This window comes from Hypanus sabinus, chromosome 21, assembly GCF_030144855.1.
Source record: "Hypanus sabinus isolate sHypSab1 chromosome 21, sHypSab1.hap1, whole genome shotgun sequence".
Classification (NCBI taxonomy): domain Eukaryota; kingdom Metazoa; phylum Chordata; class Chondrichthyes; order Myliobatiformes; family Dasyatidae; genus Hypanus; species Hypanus sabinus.
Window position 1 is genome coordinate 50,086,713 of NC_082726.1, and position 19,747 is coordinate 50,106,459.

Consider the following 19,747-nt stretch of genomic DNA (forward strand, 5'->3'; position numbering starts at 1 on the left):
GATACTGATTAAACAGCTTTGGAGTTTAGGTTAAGTGGGTCTCATTTAATTCTATAAAACGTTAATCAGATAGGCACAATAAATGCTAAATATTGTTAAAACATAAAAGTAGGGTGAGGAGGAAATAGATGGAAATGAAAAGTTACCAAAAACATATATTCAGATGGCACAATAGCAAAGCGTTAATATAACACTTTACAACCCAGGTGCAAGATTCAGGTTCTGTAAGAAGCTTGTATGTTCTCCCCATTACCATGTGGGTTTACTCCAGCTGCTCCAGTTTCCTCCTACATTCCAAAATGTTCCAAAAGACGTATGGGTCAAGGTTAATGAGTTATGGGCACACTAAATTGGTGCCAGAAGCGCAGTGACACTGCGGGTTGCACCAGCATGTCCTTGATCAAACGGCTGTTGATGCAAACTTTGCTGTATGCTTTCCCAAGTTTCAATGTAATGTGACTAATAAAGCTAACCTTTTTTTCTTTCATGCTTTATCTGGTGCTTCACCTAAATGATAAATAATATGCCAAGCCAATAAATGCAGAAAATTTGGAGTTTTAGAATCTTTTTACATTATGAAGAAGCAAGTAAGTTACTAGAAATGAGTTCTTTGTTGTGAGATTTCGATATTGAAGGAATAAGCTTTAGTAAGCAGCAGGTGGGATGAATCTCAATGGGTGACTTGGCACAACAGCACGATAATCTTCAGTGATTTGTATGATCAGTTCTTTTTGTGTCTTACTGTTTGAATCAAAGAAATGTGATCTATGAAATATGACTGCTCAGGTTGCAAAATAAAAATCATAACATTGTTTAATTGTCTTAGTCAGGGCTAACTTCTATAAAACCAAATCTGTAAGTTTCACTTGTAATTATTTATCTTCCATGGAATAGGAATTGTAAATGGAGAAAAGGACAAGCAGGGTATGGGCCAAGTGTAGGAAAATTGGGACCCCTCAGACAGTGCTTCCATGCTGTATGACTCTGAATTTGGATTGTACAATGATTTACAAATTGTTCCACTGGCCCTTTACCAAAGGGTTTTGCATTTTGCCAAATTATACTCTGTTAGATTCTGGATCACTCACAATACCTATCTACATCCCTTTGTAGCCTCCTGACTTTCACAACTTTCCCTACTTATAGAATTAATTCTTTTTTAGCATTAAAACACAGTAGGTCACACGCATTCAGTGTGTGAAATTAGCACCGTCAATATAGTCAAATAGTGATGTACATGTCTATGTACATTCACCTGATTTCTGCCCAGTACTCTGTACTGATCTACTGCAGCAGTTTACAATATAATGCCACAGAGAATATCTTTCTAAATTGCTCATTAAAGGACTCACTAGTCTATGTAGAGCTAAAGTCTTCAAGCTCCAAGACTGTGTTGCAAGTGAATGAAGAATGCTTGCCTTTGTCAGACAGGTCATTCAGTACAAGATGTCACGTTACAGCTGTACAAAATATTATGAGACCAATACCTGGAATTGTGTCTGCAGTTCTGGTCATTATACTCTTGGATAGAGGTGACTGAGGCAGAAAGAGAGCAGAAAAAGATCATGTTTCTGGGCTTAGAGTGTTTAAGATGTAAGGAGAGATTTGATGGTCTGGGATTGTTTTCCCTGGTGTGATGGAGGCTGAGGGGGGGGGGACTTAATGGTGTTTTATACAATTCTGAGCTGCAGAGATAAAGTGGATGGACACAGTATTTTTCCCAGGATAGGAGAGTCTAAAACTGGTGGGCATAAGGTGAGGGGGTAAGATTAAAAGTAGACCTGAGAGGCAAATTTTTCCACATGCTGGGTGGTAGGTGTATGGGATGAGTTGTCAGGAAAGTGCTGGAGGTGGGTACAATTACAACATTTAAAAGATCAGGTACATAAGGTTTAGAAGGATATGAACCAAATACAGGCAAATGAAAGTAGCTCAGCAGGAACCTTGGTTGTCATGGATGAATTGGATTGAAGAGTCTTTTTCCATGCTGTGTAACTCAATGACATTGTGACTCTATAAATGCTGCAGAGATGTTCGGTGGTGTGCAGGCAAAGAACACAAATCTGTGGAATGAGTGTACCTAGAGATCCTGTGGTGTCTTCAACTTGATGTTGCTTGAGCTGCTGAGTATTTGCAGCTTTTTCAATTTTTGTTTCACTGTTAGTGAAGGTACCATGAATAAACAAAAGACGAAATGAATTTCCTGATGTGATGGGTACCCAGAAATGTGCACAATATTGTACCAATTGTACTGGGCTAACCCAGTTTTCAACTATATAGTACTATGTCGGTTTGTTTTGTGAGTGAAAAACAATTAAGCTAAAGGTAATTTTTTTAAGGAATAGGTTTAATTTGTCAAGTCATTTTGATCAGCTGCTTCCCATGTGCTGGGAATGGAAAACTTTTGGTCCCTTTTATATCATCAAACCAACCCTATCATTTTCTGTCACCACACCAAGATTCTCTTTAAACAAGTGCTGCATCCTAGTCTTGGTTGGACAGTTCCACCTGTTAAAAGAACACTTGATTTGCATTTTCCTATTTCAATGTTGTGCTCTACTGCTTTCACCCCGCTGTTATTAATGGTTCCCTACTATAAGGTGCTCACTTGACCTTAAAATGTATCTCATTATAATCTTGCACCTTGTGTTTACCTACACTGCACTTCCCCTGCAGCTCTCATAATTTACTTTGCATTCTGTTATTGTTTAATCTTATACTATATTACTGCAATGTATAATGATTTGATGTTTATGAACAGCACGAAAGACAAGCTATATCTCGGTACATGTGACATTAACAAACCAAGTCCAGCTCTCGACTTTGAATGTTAACTACTTTGAACTTGAGCTGTATTGAATCTGTATCTTCTTATGAAATCAATGGTGAAAAATATCAACTTGATAATACGATGGGATAAAATTTAATTGTAAGAGTCTGAACATTCTCATAAAAAAACTTACAGCACAATACAGGCCCTTCGGCCCACAAAGCTGTGCCATACATGTCCCTACCTTAGAACTACCTATACGACCATATAACAATTACAGCATGGAAACAGGCCACTCAGCCCTTCTAGTCCATGCTGAATGCTTACTCTCACCTAGTCCCACTGACCTGCACTCAGCCCATAACCCTCCATTCCCTTCCTGTCCATATATCTATCCAATTTTTAAAAAAACGACGATTTCGAACCTGCCTCTACCACTTCTACTGGAAGCTCGTTCTACACAGCCACCACTCTCTGAGTAAAGAAGTTCCCCCTCATGTTACCCCTAAACTTTTGCCCCTTAACTCTCAACTCATGTCCTCTTGTTTGAATCTCCACTATTCTCAATGGAAAAAGCCTATCCACACCAACTCTATCTATCCCCCTCATAATTTTAAAAACCTGTATCAAGTCCCCCCTCAACCTTCTATGCTCCAAAGAATAAAGACCTAACTTGTTCAACCTTTCTCTGTAACTTAGGTGCATGAAACCTAGGTAACATACAAGTAAATCTCCTCTGTACACTCTCTATTTTGTTGACATCTTTCCTATAATTCAGTTACCAGAACTGTACACAATACTCCAAATTTGGCCTCACCAATGCCTTGTACAAATTTAACATTACATCCCAACTCCTATACTCAATGCTCTGTAAATTCTTACCTCTTTTGAAGTAACCCCTTCAAAAATTTCAATAAGATTTGTCAAACATGACCTTCCATGCACAAATCCATGTTGACTGTTCCTAATCAGACTCTGTCTATCCAGATAGTTATATATACCATCTCTAAGAATACTTTCAATTAATCTACCCATCTTAACAGGAGATTCTTTTCTATTAGAATAATAATATTTCCTTCAGTATTTTAGCTAAAATTCATTTAATTACTTAATTTTAGATACTGCTTTAAAATTTGAAATATAAACAAAAAATGCCGAAAATGTGAAAGAAAAGCTTTGTTTAGTGTACTGTCATTACTTCATAATATACCAAAGCAGTTTATAAGCTACTTTTGGAGGATAGTTTGAAAAATACAGCCCTAACATCAGTGCAAAGCAAGCATCAATTCTGTCTGTGTGTGGCTTCCATTTCACATCACAGTTTCTTCATCGTTCCTATTGTTGAACCTGTTCATTTTCTTAATTTGCAATAAACACAGCAGCAAAATTGTCTACAGAAAGCTTCCATAAATGTTCATGTGATGATGACCAAATTATCTGTTTTACTGGTGTTGTTGCAGAGATATTGGTCAGGACAATGGGGATACAGTAATCCCTTCAGTACCTGAAGAGAGAGGACAGGTAAATGTCTCAGGGTAAATAAATTGAAAAGGAGGAATAGTGTTAGCCAGGTTAAAGTCAACGTTGTGTCCTTGCAACATAAAACAGTGAGAGAATGGGTAGAGGAGGGGAGAAAGTGTTGCTCTGAATGAGAACAAGAGGCTGTGAATCACTGAGAACTCTTGAGGCTAAAGTACGAAGGATGCTGAAAATATTTCTTCTTTTATAGTGTCTTTATCAGGTTCTCATGCATGCAGAGACTCAAGAAGGAGACAATCCCACTAATTCTAGTGCCATTGTGAGTGTCCTGTTCCCCTTGACCTTCCAGATTGTTGTTGGAGATGAGCAGAACTACTCAGTCATCTGCAGGTAAGAGTAAAGTTATATCTGAATGTAGCCATTCTATTCTATTATCTTTGATTTGCAAAACATCTACAAATTCCATGCTCACCCTTCTTCTTCCAACCATTCCTGGTTTCTTTTAATCTTACTTCCTGTGTTTTCTCTTTTTTGACTTTCTGTGTTCACTTTTCATAATTTTTGCTACGTCATTTCAACTAATTCAAATGCCCTAGAATAGCAATTGAATTATACACAGTTGAACCAAAATAGCATGAGCCTGGACCAAAAAATATTTGAAAGAAGGTGGGAAATAGTGGACTTTTATCTGGTTGGGAGTCTGAGAAGATCCTAATGAGGAACGGTACATGCATCACTGCTAGGATCAACTTAAACCCAACTAACATAAATAAATAGCCAGTGCTGGGAAATGAACCAAGCAGCACTAATACAGTGGTAACCTTTCCATTTGAAGGTTTCTTATCAGACATCTGATGCTGCAAGTCTTGCTGTTGTGTCATTTTAATATCTTATTTCATAATCCCAGCATCCATTTGCATCTCTATTGCAGGAAATTGAGCATACTGTAGATATACACTGAACTTCTCTTACTTTCAGGTCAGGTTTTTGCAAGGTGACGCTCCCTCTATCAACTAATAATAATGCAGTTTTAATGTCAGTGTCAAGCAGACATCAATACTGCAAGTGTGGCACTTCCAATTCACACCACAGCTTCCTAATGGCTCCTATGGGTGCAACTGTTCATTTTCTTAACTATGGCAATTATGAGCAACAGATCTGCACTTAGATTCTAATGCAATTCTCTTACTTATGACTGGAAAATGATCAGTACATCATCAGTCAGTAAGAGATTAAACACCTGGACCAGAGGTGAAAGGTCAGCGCTGATCTCAGTGCAGTGAGACTTCATGCTCATTATGCATGCAGTAGTACTGAGCCATTATTCTCTGCATTTTAACATTGTTCACTCACTTCAATCCCTCCAACTAAAATTCCTTTATTAAAAAATAATACAAGTTGATAACAAGAATTGTTAGGTTACTAAATGGGTGAGGAAAGGACACCTGCTTTCTCCTTGTGAGGATATAAGAGGGAATAGGCAAGCCTTCTTTCCGGCAAGTCACAGCTTTTGATATATGAGTAATGTTAGGTATACCCATGAATTTTGCAAATCACCACCATTTCCGGTATAGAGCCACTTTATGTTGCTAGTAATGGCATTTGTGACTCCTGGTCTGACTGAACACTCATCAAAGCAGAGATGACAGAAGGAGGAAATATAAATGATCTGCTCAGTTAGACAGAACAGCGACAAGCAGAATTTTCCCAGAGAAATGTGAGATCATGCTGTAACAACACGGGAATATAAAATGTTTGAAAATTGGGAAGTGTGGAGAATAAAAGCACTTTTTCTGAAAAGAGAGCAAGACAGCTATAAAGGATGTTTAAAAACGTAAACAAAATGTTTTCCTTTATTAGCTATGGCATAGGTGGGATACCGAACCTATAGTGCATTTGCCTTGGATGGCATCCGAAAAAACTTGTTGGTAGGTGGCATGCAGAGTCACCCTTGTTCTTTAACCCCTACCCATAATAAAAAGATACATAAGGAATATATTTACTGCTGAGTTAAGTGCCTCAGTGACTATTGTCCAGTAGGTTAATGAGAAACATATCAACTCCTGCCTGAGAAGCATCTTAGCTCCACTCCAATTTGCCTATCATCACAACAGGTCAACAGCAGATGCCATTTCATTGGCTTGTCGTTCAACCCTGGAATATCTGGACAGTGAAGGTGCATACATTAGGATGCTGTTCATTGACTACAGGTTGGCATATCATCCCCTCAAAGCTAATCAATATGTTTCAAGACCTTGGCCTCCATACCTCTTTGTGCAACGGGATCCTGGATTTCCTCCCTTGCAGGCCCCAGTCAGTTTGGATTGGCAACAACATCTCCACAATCTCCATCAGCACAATTGCACCAGAAGGCTGTGTGATTAGCCCCCTGCTCTTCTTGCATTATGCTTATGACTGTCAGGCTCCACACAGCTCAAATGCCACATTTAAGTTTGCTGATGACACCACTGTTGTTGGCTAGATGAAAGGTAGTGACATATCAGCATATAGGAGGGAGATAGAAAATCCGGCTGAGTGGTGGCACAACAACCTCTCACCCAATGTCAACAAAACTAAGGAACTGATTATTGACTTCAGGAGGAGGAAACCAGAAGTCCATGGGCCAGTGCTCATCGGGGGATCAGAGGTGAAGAGGGTCAGCAACTTTTAATTCTTCAGTGTTATCATTTCAGAGGATCTATCCAGGGTCCTGCACACAAGTGAAGTTATGAAGAAAGCACCGCGGCGTCTCTACTTTCTTAAAAGTTTGCAAAGATTTGGCAATGTTACATAAAACTTTAACAAACATCTAAACATATATGGTGGAGAATATATTGACTATTGCATCAAGGCCTTGTATGGAAACAGCAATGCTCTTGAGTGGAAAAGCCAATAAAAAGTAGTGGACTTGGCCCAGTCCATCACAGATAAAGATCTCCCCACCACTGAGCACACCTAAATGAAGTGCTGTCATAGAAAAGCAGCATCTAACATCAGGATTCCCACCATCCAGGCCATGCTATCATTTTGCTGCTACCACCGGGAAGAAGGTACAAGAGTCTCAGGACCCACACCAGCAGGTTCTGGAACAGTTATTACCGGTCAACCATTAGGCTTGAACCAGAGAGAATAACTTCACTTGCCCAATCACTGAACTATTCCCACAACCTACGGACTCACTTTCAGGGACTCTATATCTCATGTTCTCAATATTTATTTATGTATTACTATTATCTCTTTTTGTATTTGCATAGTTTGTTGTCTTTTGCACATTGGTTGTAGCTTGTGATATTTGGTGCTGTCTTTCATTGATTCTACTGTGTTTCTTGTAGTTGCTGTGATTGCCAACAAGGAAATGAATTTCAGGGTTGTATATGATGACATATATGTTCTTTGATTATGAATTTGCATTGAACTTCGAGCTCTTTGAATGATACAACCGAAGAGCAGTGAGATGCTTTCCTAGGAAATGTCTCACGTCAGCTTGGTGCCAGCTAGCCAGTTGTGAGAGCATCTGATGTTGGATAACATGTTTTGAAATCCTTGCAGTCTTACTGTAGACATCAGTATTTGGATAATAAACAGTTGGACCAGTTGCATTGGCTTCACTTTGCTTATATTTTCCCTTCTGTCATTTGTAAGTGAACACTGGATATTCAGTGATAATATTCAGGTGCTTTATGACATTTATTGTCTCCATGAATATTTTTCAATTGTCTTTTTAAAGTTAGTAATTTTTGAACAGGTTTTCTAAAATGCTTCATTTATTTCAATATGTTTCAGTTGCAATTTATTAATAGAAAAACAATGTGACACAATAATAAGGAACAAGGCTAATCCTTTCTCTTTAAAAAAGTTTATAATTATTGTTACTAATTTATCAATTTATGATAATCTTTGCTCAAAATTACCTGGCAGAGAATATAGGAGTGGGAAGGTAACGTAAAAATTTCAAACAATCCTCAAAAGGCCACATCTTCACTACAGAGCAGTGCAGAATTCTGTCACTACATTGTACTGGAGAGAGTGCAGAGGAAGCTTCTGAGGATGCTGGCAGATTGAAAAATTCTAGTTATGAGGGAAGATCGGATAGTCTAGGTTTGTTTTCAGTAGAACATATAAAAGGTATGGTGGCGCAGTGGCATCAGCTCCGGACTTCAGGGCGAAGGCTCCCGAGTTCGAATCCAGCTGGTTCCCTTGTATGCTTTTCATCTGTGCTGGGTTGAGTGTCGAGTTAATAAGAAAGCCTGCTAAAGCCTGCTAAAGAAAGCCTCATAAAAATAAGAAAGCCGCTAAAAAAACACTGTCATGACGGCGTCCTGATGACTCCACTCAGAGTTAAGGGCTTTCTTCTCTTCTTCTGTATGAAACCTATAGATAGGGCATATGCAAGCAGGCATTTTCCACTGAGTTTGGGTGATACTAGAACTAGAAGGGGAAAAGGTGAAATACTTTAAGGAACATGAGGGGAACTTCTTCATTCAGAGGGTGGTGAGAGTGTGGAATGAGCTGCCAGTGAAAGTAGAGGATGCAGGTTCGATCTCAATGTTAAAGAGAAAGCTGGATAGGTACATGGATGAGCCTTATTTGTGTGAAGTTAAATCAGAGAGGATTGTATTGGATAGCCCTTAACTGCCCACACTTCCAGCTTTTGATCCATAGCCCGAAACTACACATCCAAGGCTTCTGCCTCTACCACTGCTAACCCACAAGTCTTTGGAGTGTGGGGTGATACCGGAACAGTCAGAGGAAAAGAACAATAAGAATGTACAATCTCCTTACAACACAGAGATTGAACCAAGCTTTGGTTCTCTTTAAAGACACTATTTTCTTTCCTTTGTGTGTTGCGGGATGGGGAGCTGAGTGGGTGCTGGTCTGGTGGGATGGGTCTCGAAGATGTGGCCATTAAATACCAAACACTGCAGATACTGGAAATTTGAGATAAAAGGAACTGCTGAAAACACTCAGTGGGTCAAATAGTATCTGTGGATAGGTAAGGAAAGTTAATATTTCAGACCAATTACCTTTGATCAAATCTTCATTATGATGCTGAGTATTTCAGCATTCTTCTGGTTTTATTTTAGGTAATTTAGGGTATTTATCTTAGTTGGCTTCCTACTCTGGAATTGGTGATTGTTGTAGGAGCAGTGTAGAGAGTTGTTCTGTGCGTTTGCAATAACTGATCCATTGTAAAATAGCTTAACTTACCCTTAAGTAGCATTAATATTCTAAATAGCAGGTGTTTCTAACAAATTAGCATTGCAATTAATGACCAAAAGTATGCAATTGAATTTCTCAAATGTGAAGTGACTCAGAAGTGATTGCTGTTATGTTTTACTCTGGAACAAATGATTTTCAGTTGCTTTGCTTTGGGAAAAAGAGTGTCATGAAATTAAGTTTCTAGGTTGTAAATTTTTTCTCTCAAACCTTTAATCAAAAATATTTTGGTATTGGACACTTTGATTATTGAAAACAAGCTGCATAAATTGACTTAGAATCCAAGTGAGTGCTTCAAAAATCCAAATGCTGGGACTAGATGGCAGAGGAGTTCATTTCTGTCCAAAAAGATTCTCCATCTTCTTCTTTATAAATCAAATGTAGTCCCTTACTACTTGCATATTCCTCCTGTTCCATGAAACAGTGCATTACATTTTTACTGTTAGTTGTCTTGCTTCAAAGTATAACAGGGGGTGCGTTTAAGTAGTGGAAGGGGACTTCTTTGAATAGGTAATTGTATTTAATTGGAAACTTGAATACAGATGATTGGAAATGAACCAGGAACAATTCCCTTTGATGTTTCTTTTCTTCAGTAATTTAATCAGATATTGTTCTTTTAAGTATTCTTTTGAACCTGGTGGTGGCCTTTAATCTATTATTAATCATCTAAATTAACCCAAAACAAATGTTTTTAGTTGTCTTGATAGAAGATAGCAGTCAATGTTTCTGTTGAATTGATCGTTACTTGCTTTGTTTCTAAATTATTCTGATTGTTTTAAAACAATAGAGCTGGAAATAAATGTTTGCAAAATGATCTATGCAGAATGCATTTGTATTCAATCATTTGCCATTTTAATGAGGCACTAACAGTCCAATATTAAGGATGTGTTTTATGTGATAAACCTGATACTCTGTGACTGGATTTTAAAGATAGATGGATTGGAGTTTTCAGTGTGTTGACAACAGATCTGCAGCAAAATAAGTTTCAGCTTCATGGTCTTTGAGAGACATTCTTGAACTGAAAGCACCTACAAAATTCTGGATGTTAAGGAATAAACAGTCGACATTTCAGGCTGAGCCCCTTCATCGGGGCGTCTGATGAAGGGTCTTGGGCTGAAACATTGACTGCTTATTCCTTTCCATCAATGGTGCCTGACCTGCTGAGTTCCTCCAGAATTTCGTATGTGTTATTCTGGATTTCCATCATCTGCAGAATCTCTTGCTCACATTATGAAGAAGTATTCAATGGGAACTCTCACCATTTTGGAGCCAGGGGCTATGATATTCTATTGTGCATGATATACACTCACTTACAATGACAATTTTTCCCTGATCTTTTTTTTTCCTTTTGTAAAGAATAAAGATCACAAATTATGAGTGTGGGTAAAAGTGGTATTAAGAAGAACTTACTCTAAGGGAGACCAACGTCTTGGACATCCTTTGGATAATACTGAACAGTCTGAGGTACTCAGATAGGACCTGCTCCAGTGTTCCAGGCCCATATAATTTGTGACTGTGGGTGTGCATGATTGAGTTAGTTGCATGATATCCGTAGTATAGTATATGTATCGTATAGTATGTATGGTATAGTATAGTAGTAGGCCTCCATTAGTCTCGATAGACTATCTGTGCCTTGGAAAGTTTCCAGGGTGCAAGCCTGGGCAAGTTTTTATTTTATGGAAGACTGGCAGTTGCCCAAGCTACAAGTCTCCCCTCTCCATGCCACCGATGTTGTCCAAGGGAAGGGCATTAGGACCCATACAGCTTGGCACCGGTGTCATCGCAGAGCAATGCGAGGTTAAGTGCCTTGCTCAAGGACGCACATGCAGCCTCAGCCAAGGCTCGAACTAGCGACCTTCAGATCACTAGACAAACGCCTTAAACACTTGGCCACGTGCCAACACCAATCATGTATAATATGCTGACACAATAGACTACAGGTACTAGAATTTTGCGCAGCACACACAATTCTGAAGGAGCTCAGCAGGCCAGGTAGAATCTATGGATGAAGACCAACTGACCTTTCCAATGGCAACCTTTCATTGGGACTCTTCATCTCCACGTATAATATGCCAATCAGCATTCTTGGACATGCCCGACAGTTTCTTTGTGTGTGCCTCTTATTAACTTAGGTAGTCAGGAACTAATTTCTGCAATTAGTATTCTACATATAAACTTCCCAATTACACCTGATGTCTGGCTCTAGGTAAAGTTAATTCATATACCCATAAACGTGTTAAAACATAGCCTTTGGCCATTTGAGGAAAAGAATATTTGAAGACAATACCTTAAACATGGCACTAAATTCAGAGTTTACCAAGAGTAGTGATCCTTGCCTTCTTATATGCTAGAGGGAGGTGAGCTACCTGCATCAGACACCTCAAAACATTGGAGATGTATCACCAATGTCGATATTGTGAGTATCTTCAAATCCATTGGTAGGAAAATTAACGTCAATTGGTATCCTTTCCCAAGACAACATCTTCAACAGTAGGCTCAATTATACTCAGTCAGCTCTTTTGGCCTCATTTATTTGTACCTTCAACATCAAATCCCAAAAACCAATGCTCCACTACAATCTCATGGCAAGAAATTTACAGAAGGACAAAGAAAATATCTCAGGGTTGTTTTGAAAGCCTTTTTAGCAAAAAACGTTATATCCTCATTGTGAGAATCCCTGCCCTGTGAGCTCTCAAAATGGAGAAGAAACATTTATTGTATTGTTTACAGATACAGCATGGTAACAGTCCCTTGGAGCGCACAAGCCCACCCAATTACAACCAACTGATCAATTGACCATATAACCCATTCATCTTTGGAATGTGGGAGGAAACCTGAGCACCTGGAGGAAACCCATGGCGTCATGGAGAGAATGTCCAAACTCCTTAGAGGCTGTGACGGGAACATCTGGGAAGACATCAAAAACCTAGATTTTATTCATCAAAGAATCCCAGAAACCAAGCAAAAACATTGGATGGAACATCGTATCTCCCAAATTACTCAAGTACCCTGTTATGCACTCCCTGCTCCAACTCTAGCAGAGTCTGTGTATCCCAGGGAGATAGTAACACTGACCAGACTTAAGAAGAAAAGAACTTCAATGACTAAAAATACATGATAGAAATATAATGAATTCCAGTTAATTGGAACATATTGGGAACTGTATGTTTTGGCTCAATTGAGTGGCTGCCCCAATTAGTCAAAGTTACATGGAAATAGTTAAAAAGGAAAATAAAGACAAACTGAGTAACAGAGTATATACTTAAATGAATCACAGAACATATTAGAACACTACCAATACTACTACAGTACTATAAAACTGTGTATTAGTTTCTAATAGTTATTGATGGAGGAGTTCATCCAGTGTACATAGGGACATCAAGTGCAGATAATGGACTGCCTTTGTATAATGCTATCAATGATTTCATCCTCCAAATCTTTATTTTAATTGTAATTTTTAAGAAGATTGTCAATACCTTTGAATTTCATTTAGTTTCATATAGCTTCATTTTCACTCTCGGCCATTTCTGGCATTTCTAAGCCTGAATGACAATAGGCAGGAGTAGGCCCTTCGAGCCAGCACCAGTATTCTCTGTGCTCATAGCTGATCATCCACAATCAGCACCCCGTTCCTGCCTTCTCCCTATATCCCTTGACTCCGCTATCTATAAGAGCTCTATCTAACTCTTTTTTGAAAGCATCCAGAGAATTGGCCTCCACTGCCTTCTGAGGCAGAGCCTTCCACAGATCCACAACTCTCTCGGTGAAAAAGTTTTTCCTCAACTCCATTCTAAATGGCCTACCCCTTATACTTAAACTGTGGCCTCTGGTTCTGGACTCCCCCAACATTGGGAACATGTTTCCTGCCTCTAGCATGTCCAATCCCTTAATAATCTTATATGTTTCAATCAGATCCCCTCTCATCCTTCTAAGTTCCAGTGTATACAAGCCCAGTCGCTCCAATCTTTCAACATATGACAGTCCTGCCATCCCGGTAATCAACCTGGTGAACCTTCGCTGCACTCCCTCAATAGCAACAATGTCCTTCCTCAAATTTGGAGACCAAAACTGCACACAATACTCCAGGTGTGGTCTCACCTGGGCCCTATACAACTGCAGAAGGACCTCTTTGCTCCTATACTCAACTCCCCTTGTTATGAAGGCCGACATGCCATTAGCTTTCTTCATTGCCTGCTGTACCTGCATGCTTACTTTTGGTGACTGATGAACTGCTTATTTCTCATCAACCATCAGTGACAGAGATCACTACTTTTTGAACACAAACGCATGCAACTGATGCTATTTAAAAACTGTTTGCTCTAAGCATGGTGCAGTGCCCAATGGTCACACAAAATGTGTGGGACTGATGCTTGTTAGAACCGGTTCAGCAAGACTCCTTACCCAATTACCAAATAAACAAAGTGAAATCTGCAATTTTTTTGAATCATTTTTGTTCTTTAAGAGTTGTCCCAAATAAGTGGCTGGCATGATTAACAGATGGCCCAATTAACTGGCATCCACTGTATGTTTTCTTTTCAAATGTGATTTAACCATTATTTTACAGCTTGAAGGAATATTTGCTAATATACTTTCAGGAATAAGATACAAGTTGGTTGGCAAATACATAAATACAGGTACAGTGGATTCCAGTTAATTGGGACAATTCTTAAAGAACAAAAACTAATCAAGAAAATAACCAGGATTCCCTTCATTTATTTGGGATGTTATGCCACTTAATTGGGACTGGAGACTGTTACTGAAGAGTTCTTAACTAGCATCTATCATGTACACTTGTATGGCCATGAGACACTACACCATGCTTGAAAAGCTTTTAAATAGCGTGAGTTTAGTTGTGTTTATGTTCTAAAAGCAATTATTTTTATCACTGATAATTGGCGAGAAATAAGCAGTAAGACAATACAGAACTTTATTGCTCACTACAGTTTCAAGCATTCAAGTTTGGAGATGCCAGAAATGGCTGGAAGTGAAAATAAAAGGATTTTACTGCTTCAATAAATTAGGAACTACAAAGAATTTGAAGGCATCGACAATCATCTTGAAATTTATAATGAAAATGAAGATTTGGAGGATGTAGTCATTGAAAGCATGGTATGAAGGTAGTCATTATCCACACTAATTTTTGTTCATTTACATGGTAGTGTACACCGGGATCGATTCCTCCATCGATAACTATTAGGAACAAATAGTTTTATAGTACTGCAGTAGTATAGGTAGTGTTCTAATATGTTCTGTATTTCATTTAAATACATAATTTGTTACTAATTTAAATGGTAGCTTGTCTTTTTTATACCTTTTTAATTATTTATTAATTATTAATAATTATTTCCATGAAACATCTGCTAATTGGGGCTACTTAATTGGGTCAAAATATACTGATTCTAATGGTCAATTCCAATTAACCAAAATCCGCGCTATTCCCAGATTACGAATGTCTAATTTATCTACAGCCCATCCATATGAATGTCAGTTTAGGTGATCTGTGTGGATGGATTTGCAGCTACTGCATGGCTGCCTGGGAATGTGACTCCTGGCTGCCTTTGTGATCTGCGAGCTGTCTGGATAATGAACACCTCATAGGAACGGAGCCCTGCTATAACCTGCGGAAGACATATATGTTATGGAGGCTGGTCAATCTAATTAAAAAAAAAACCATAAAATAACTGAAGAGTCTTGCGGTTTTATTTGCAGTTAGCAAAACAGACAAAGTGCTGGAGGAACACCTCATATTCAGTCTTGGTAGTTGCCAACCTGACAACGTGAACATCAATTTCTCTAGTTTCTGTCAACCATTCTCCTCTGCTCAACATTCCTCCCTCACATTTTCTCTTGTTCCTGTGATCCCATTATCCCTTCTCTTTCCACTTCCCTACCCTCATGACCTACCTGTCACCATCACCTTCCCCCCTTCGGTTCCCCACCTTCTTCCGTTTCTTCCATGGTTTTCTTTCTTCTCTTGTTAGATTCCTTCTTCAGCCTTTTGCCTTCCCCATCAATCACTTCTAAGCTTCTTATATTATAAACACATGAGATTCTGCAGAGACTAGCCATCTTGAGCAACACACATAAAATGATGGAGGAACTCATCAAATCAGGCAGCATCTATGGAAACGTTGACAATTTAGTCTCCTTCATAGTTGCTGCCTGACTTGCTGACTTTTAGCAGTATTTAGTGTGTAGTGCTTGTTTTATTACACCTTTCCCCCCATCCCACCTCCTACCTTCTCCCCTCACCTAGATTCACCTATCACTTGCCAGCTCTTCGCCCCTACTGTCTCCCACTCTTTCGTTCCACTTTCTGCCCCCCTCCTTTCCAGTCCTGATGAAGGTCTTCGGCCTAAATTGTCAACTGTTCATTTCCCTCCATAGATACTGCCTGACTCCCTGAGTTCCTCCAGTATTTTAAGCACGTTGATCCAGTCTCTCTTGTGTCTCTGTCTTTGTTTGCAGTTGTATGGACAGACATTAAAAGTGCTGTGCCATTGCCATGATGGAGATATTAATCTATTGACTGCTTTGTTAAAATATTGGGAATGGGAACCGTTGGAAATGCTTTAAGCATTTACACTCTAATATTCAGAGAATAAATTCAAGGTCATTCAAACTATTCTGTGTTAACGTTCATTCAAACCTATGCTCAAAGGAAAATGAACTAATTTAAAAAGGCAGATATAATATTGTCCAGCTGATCAGTCGAAGGAAGGGTGAAATTAAAGGGGAAATGTAGGTCCTGGGGGAATGCTGTCTGTTCAAAGTCATTCTCTACTATAATGAGAAAGGTCTTGCGGAAAATTATTGATTTTAAAATAATCAAATTTATCACTCCCATAAAAGCTACCACACCCAGTCTTCTTGTTTCTAGGTCACATTATGGTGATGATGATAGGATAGTGAGCCATTTGATCACAGTTTGAGTTGTGTCTTAAGACTGACTTGATTGCTCATTGAGACTGTTGAATCTGGTATAATATGATAACTTTGGTATCTGCCCAATCCCCTATGAATGATACATTGTCCTGTGGATGGCATAATTAAGGATTAACATGAAGTTTTAATTTGAAAACTTCAGTGTTGCTGGTCTGCTAAGCACAGTGCTTCCCTCTGCCAATCACTAATTCAGAAGTTTCTGCTCCTTCAGAAATACAATTTTGAGATTAAATAATTGTTAGGAAAGTGGCATTTAATTTTTCCTCTATCATTCAATGGTACAACATACTGTTTAAATAGTTACTTCTCTCTCTATTAATGAAGTAACTGGATATCACTGTTCCCTCTAAGTGTGTGTGGTTGCGCAGTAACTGAAGTGTTCCCACGTAAATAGTCTTGTTGCTGCGCAGCTGGGATTTTCTTTTATATCATGTTAATGTAAGTTTGAAATTATGTTAATATAGTTTAGAGATCTATGTTAATATAATTGTGAAATACCCTATAATTAATTAAGTGTTAATAAGTATAATATTTAAATTTTCTAAAATAATAAACATACCATGTACCATCACTTTGTAACATTTTAGAGCTTAGATGCATTTATATCATCAGTGTTTCAAGTTACAATATTGTTACAAATTGTAACATTAATCACAGAATGGAAGTTGGTAGCTCATTGTTAATAAACTGCTGGCCGACGCCGTCTAGTCAAAATGTTTTACTTTTGCCATTGTGCCTCTTAATTGTTTTGACTTTCTGACATAATTTTTTTGTGTTGTGAGTTATGGTTTGTGTTTGTTTGATGTGCAAATTGCAATAAAAAAGCATTTAAAGTAAAATTTCCTGCTGTTTACTACATCTCACTCATTATTAGCACCTATGATAAGCCTATGAGCCAGCTGTATTCAATCCATGATTCCTTTACCAAAATCCATTTTGGAGTCCATGTCCATCACGTTTGTATGTGAGGTTCTGCAAAAGGCCATCTCCTGGTCCAAGCTGACCAGGAATATGTCCACTTTTTGTTCAGCCTGTTGATAATGGTATTCCTGAACAGCACGAGGGTAGGGCACAGATTTGTTTGGGTGGATCACCTGCCTCGGAAACAGATTTCACTCAATTGCCAATGACCTTGGGTAGAACTTTGCATTAAACATTCATCAGTGAGGTGGGTAATAATTTTTCCTGAACATGGTAGTGTGAGTCCTAAGGCTCCTGTATCTTCTTTCTGATGGCACCGGTGAGAAAGGAGCATGACCTGGGTGATGGGGGTCCCTGATGATGGATGCTGCTTTCCTGTGTCAATGTTTCATGTAGATATGCTCATTGGTGGGAGGGCTTTACCCACTAAGGACTGGGCTGTATCCTCTACTTTTTGTAGGAATTTCTGTTCAAGGGCATTATTGTTTCCATAGCAGGCTATGATGCAGCCACTCAGTATACTCTCCACCACAGACCTACAGATGTTTGTCAAAGTCTTAGGTGTCAGGCCGAATCTTCACAAAACTCCTAAGGAAGTAGAAGCACTGCCTTTCTTTCTTCATAATTGCACTTAAGTTCTGGCCCAGGACAGGTCATCTGAAAGTATAACACCAAGGAATTTAAATTTGTTGATCCTCTCCACCTCTGATCCCCCGATGAGGATTGGCTCATGGACTTCTGGTTTCCTCCTCCTGAAGGCAATAACCAACTCCTTGGTCTTGCTGACATTGTGTAAGAGGTTGTTGTTGTGGCACCACTCAGCCAGATTTTCAATCTTCCTCCAATATACTGATTCGTCATCACCTTTGATTTGGTTTATGACAGTGGTGACATCAGCAAACTTGAATATGGCATTGGAGCTGTGCTTAGCCACACAGTCATAAGTGTAAAGCAAGCAGAGCAGGGGGCTAATCACACAGCCTTGGGGTACACCTGTGCTAATAGAGATTGTGGAGGAGATGTTGATGCCAATCTGGACTGACTGGGGTCTGCAGGTGAGGAAATTGTGGATCCAATTGCACAATGAGATATTGACGCAAGGTCTTGAATCTTATTGATAAGTTTTGAAGGGATGATAGTACTGAGTACTGTGTTGTAGTTGATAAAGAGCATCCTGATGTATGCATCTTTGCTGTTCAGATGTTCCAGAGTTGATTGAAGAGCCAATGAGATGGCATCTGCTGTCGACCTGTTGTACCAGTAGGCAAAATGCAAGTTGCTTCTGAGGCAGGAGCTGATATGCTTCATCACCAACTTCTCAAAGTACTTAATCACTGTGGATATAAATGCTAATGGGTGGTAGTCATTGAGGTAGGTTACCACCTGCTTAGGCACTGGTAAATTGAAACCTGCTTGAAGCAGATGGGTGCCTTAGACTGCATAGTGAGAGATTAAAGATCTCAGTGAACACTCCAGCCATTTGATCAGCACAGGTCTTTAATACTTGGCTTGGTACAATATCTGAGCTGGATACTTTCCATTTGTTCACGCTCCTGAAGGATGCTTGCACGTTGGCCTCAGAGACAGAAATCACAGGATCCTCGGGGTCTGTGGGAGTTAGTGATGGTTCCTGTGTATTTTATTGGTCAAAGCGAGCATAAAAAGCATTGTTTTATTTTATTTTATTTTTTATTGGTTTTTTAAATGCATTTTCTACATCACTACAGATAGGAAAAAACCCCAAACCAAAATGAAGAAAATTAATACAGTACAAAAATAAACATACAATAATAATATAATACAAAAAAGACAATTGAGAAAGTACCCAAATTGAAGTCATGTAAAGTTAGTATCCTCCCCAAGCCCCGCAACAAAAAAAACTCCAGACCAACCACAACACAATATAGAGAATATAAATCAGGACATTCAAACCACCAAAACTGTAAATACACTTGAAAACAGAAGATAATAATGCCTACTACCAAAAAGAAAAGAGCTGAAAGCAAGGGACCGAAAAAAAAACCTTAATTAAGAGGAAGGTTATGAAAGTACTCAATAAAAGGTCCCCAGACCTTATGGAACTTTATATCTGAATTAAGAACTGAATAATGAATTTTTTCAAGGTCTAAGCAGGACATAATATCATTAAGCCATTGAGCATGCGTGGGTGGGGCAACATCTCTCCATCTAAGGAGGATTAAACGTCTAGCCAGGAGAGAAGCAAAAGATAGTATTCAACACTTAGTCAAACTCAAACGTATATCTGTCTCACCCAAAAAACCAAACAAAGCAATTAAAGGGTTAGGTTCTAAGTGGTGATTCAGAATATAGGATAAAGTTATGAAGACATCTTTCCAAAATTTCTCTAAGCTAGGACAGGACCAGTACATATGAATATAAAAAGCATTGAGCACC

The 19,747-nt window shown here is 38.8% G+C and overlaps 1 protein-coding gene across 1 annotated transcript in view; it reads left to right on the top strand.

Annotated features, from left to right (window-relative positions):
- The window catches only part of si:dkey-192p21.6 (uncharacterized protein LOC565246 homolog), a 342,161-nt gene that overhangs the window by 13,715 nt on the left and 308,699 nt on the right, over positions 1–19,747 (top strand). The window contains exon 2 of the mRNA XM_059946951.1: positions 4,500–4,639. Coding sequence (XP_059802934.1) covers positions 4,518–4,639 — 122 coding nt within the window. The 5' untranslated portion in view covers positions 4,500–4,517. The remainder of the gene's footprint in view (positions 1–4,499; positions 4,640–19,747) is intronic.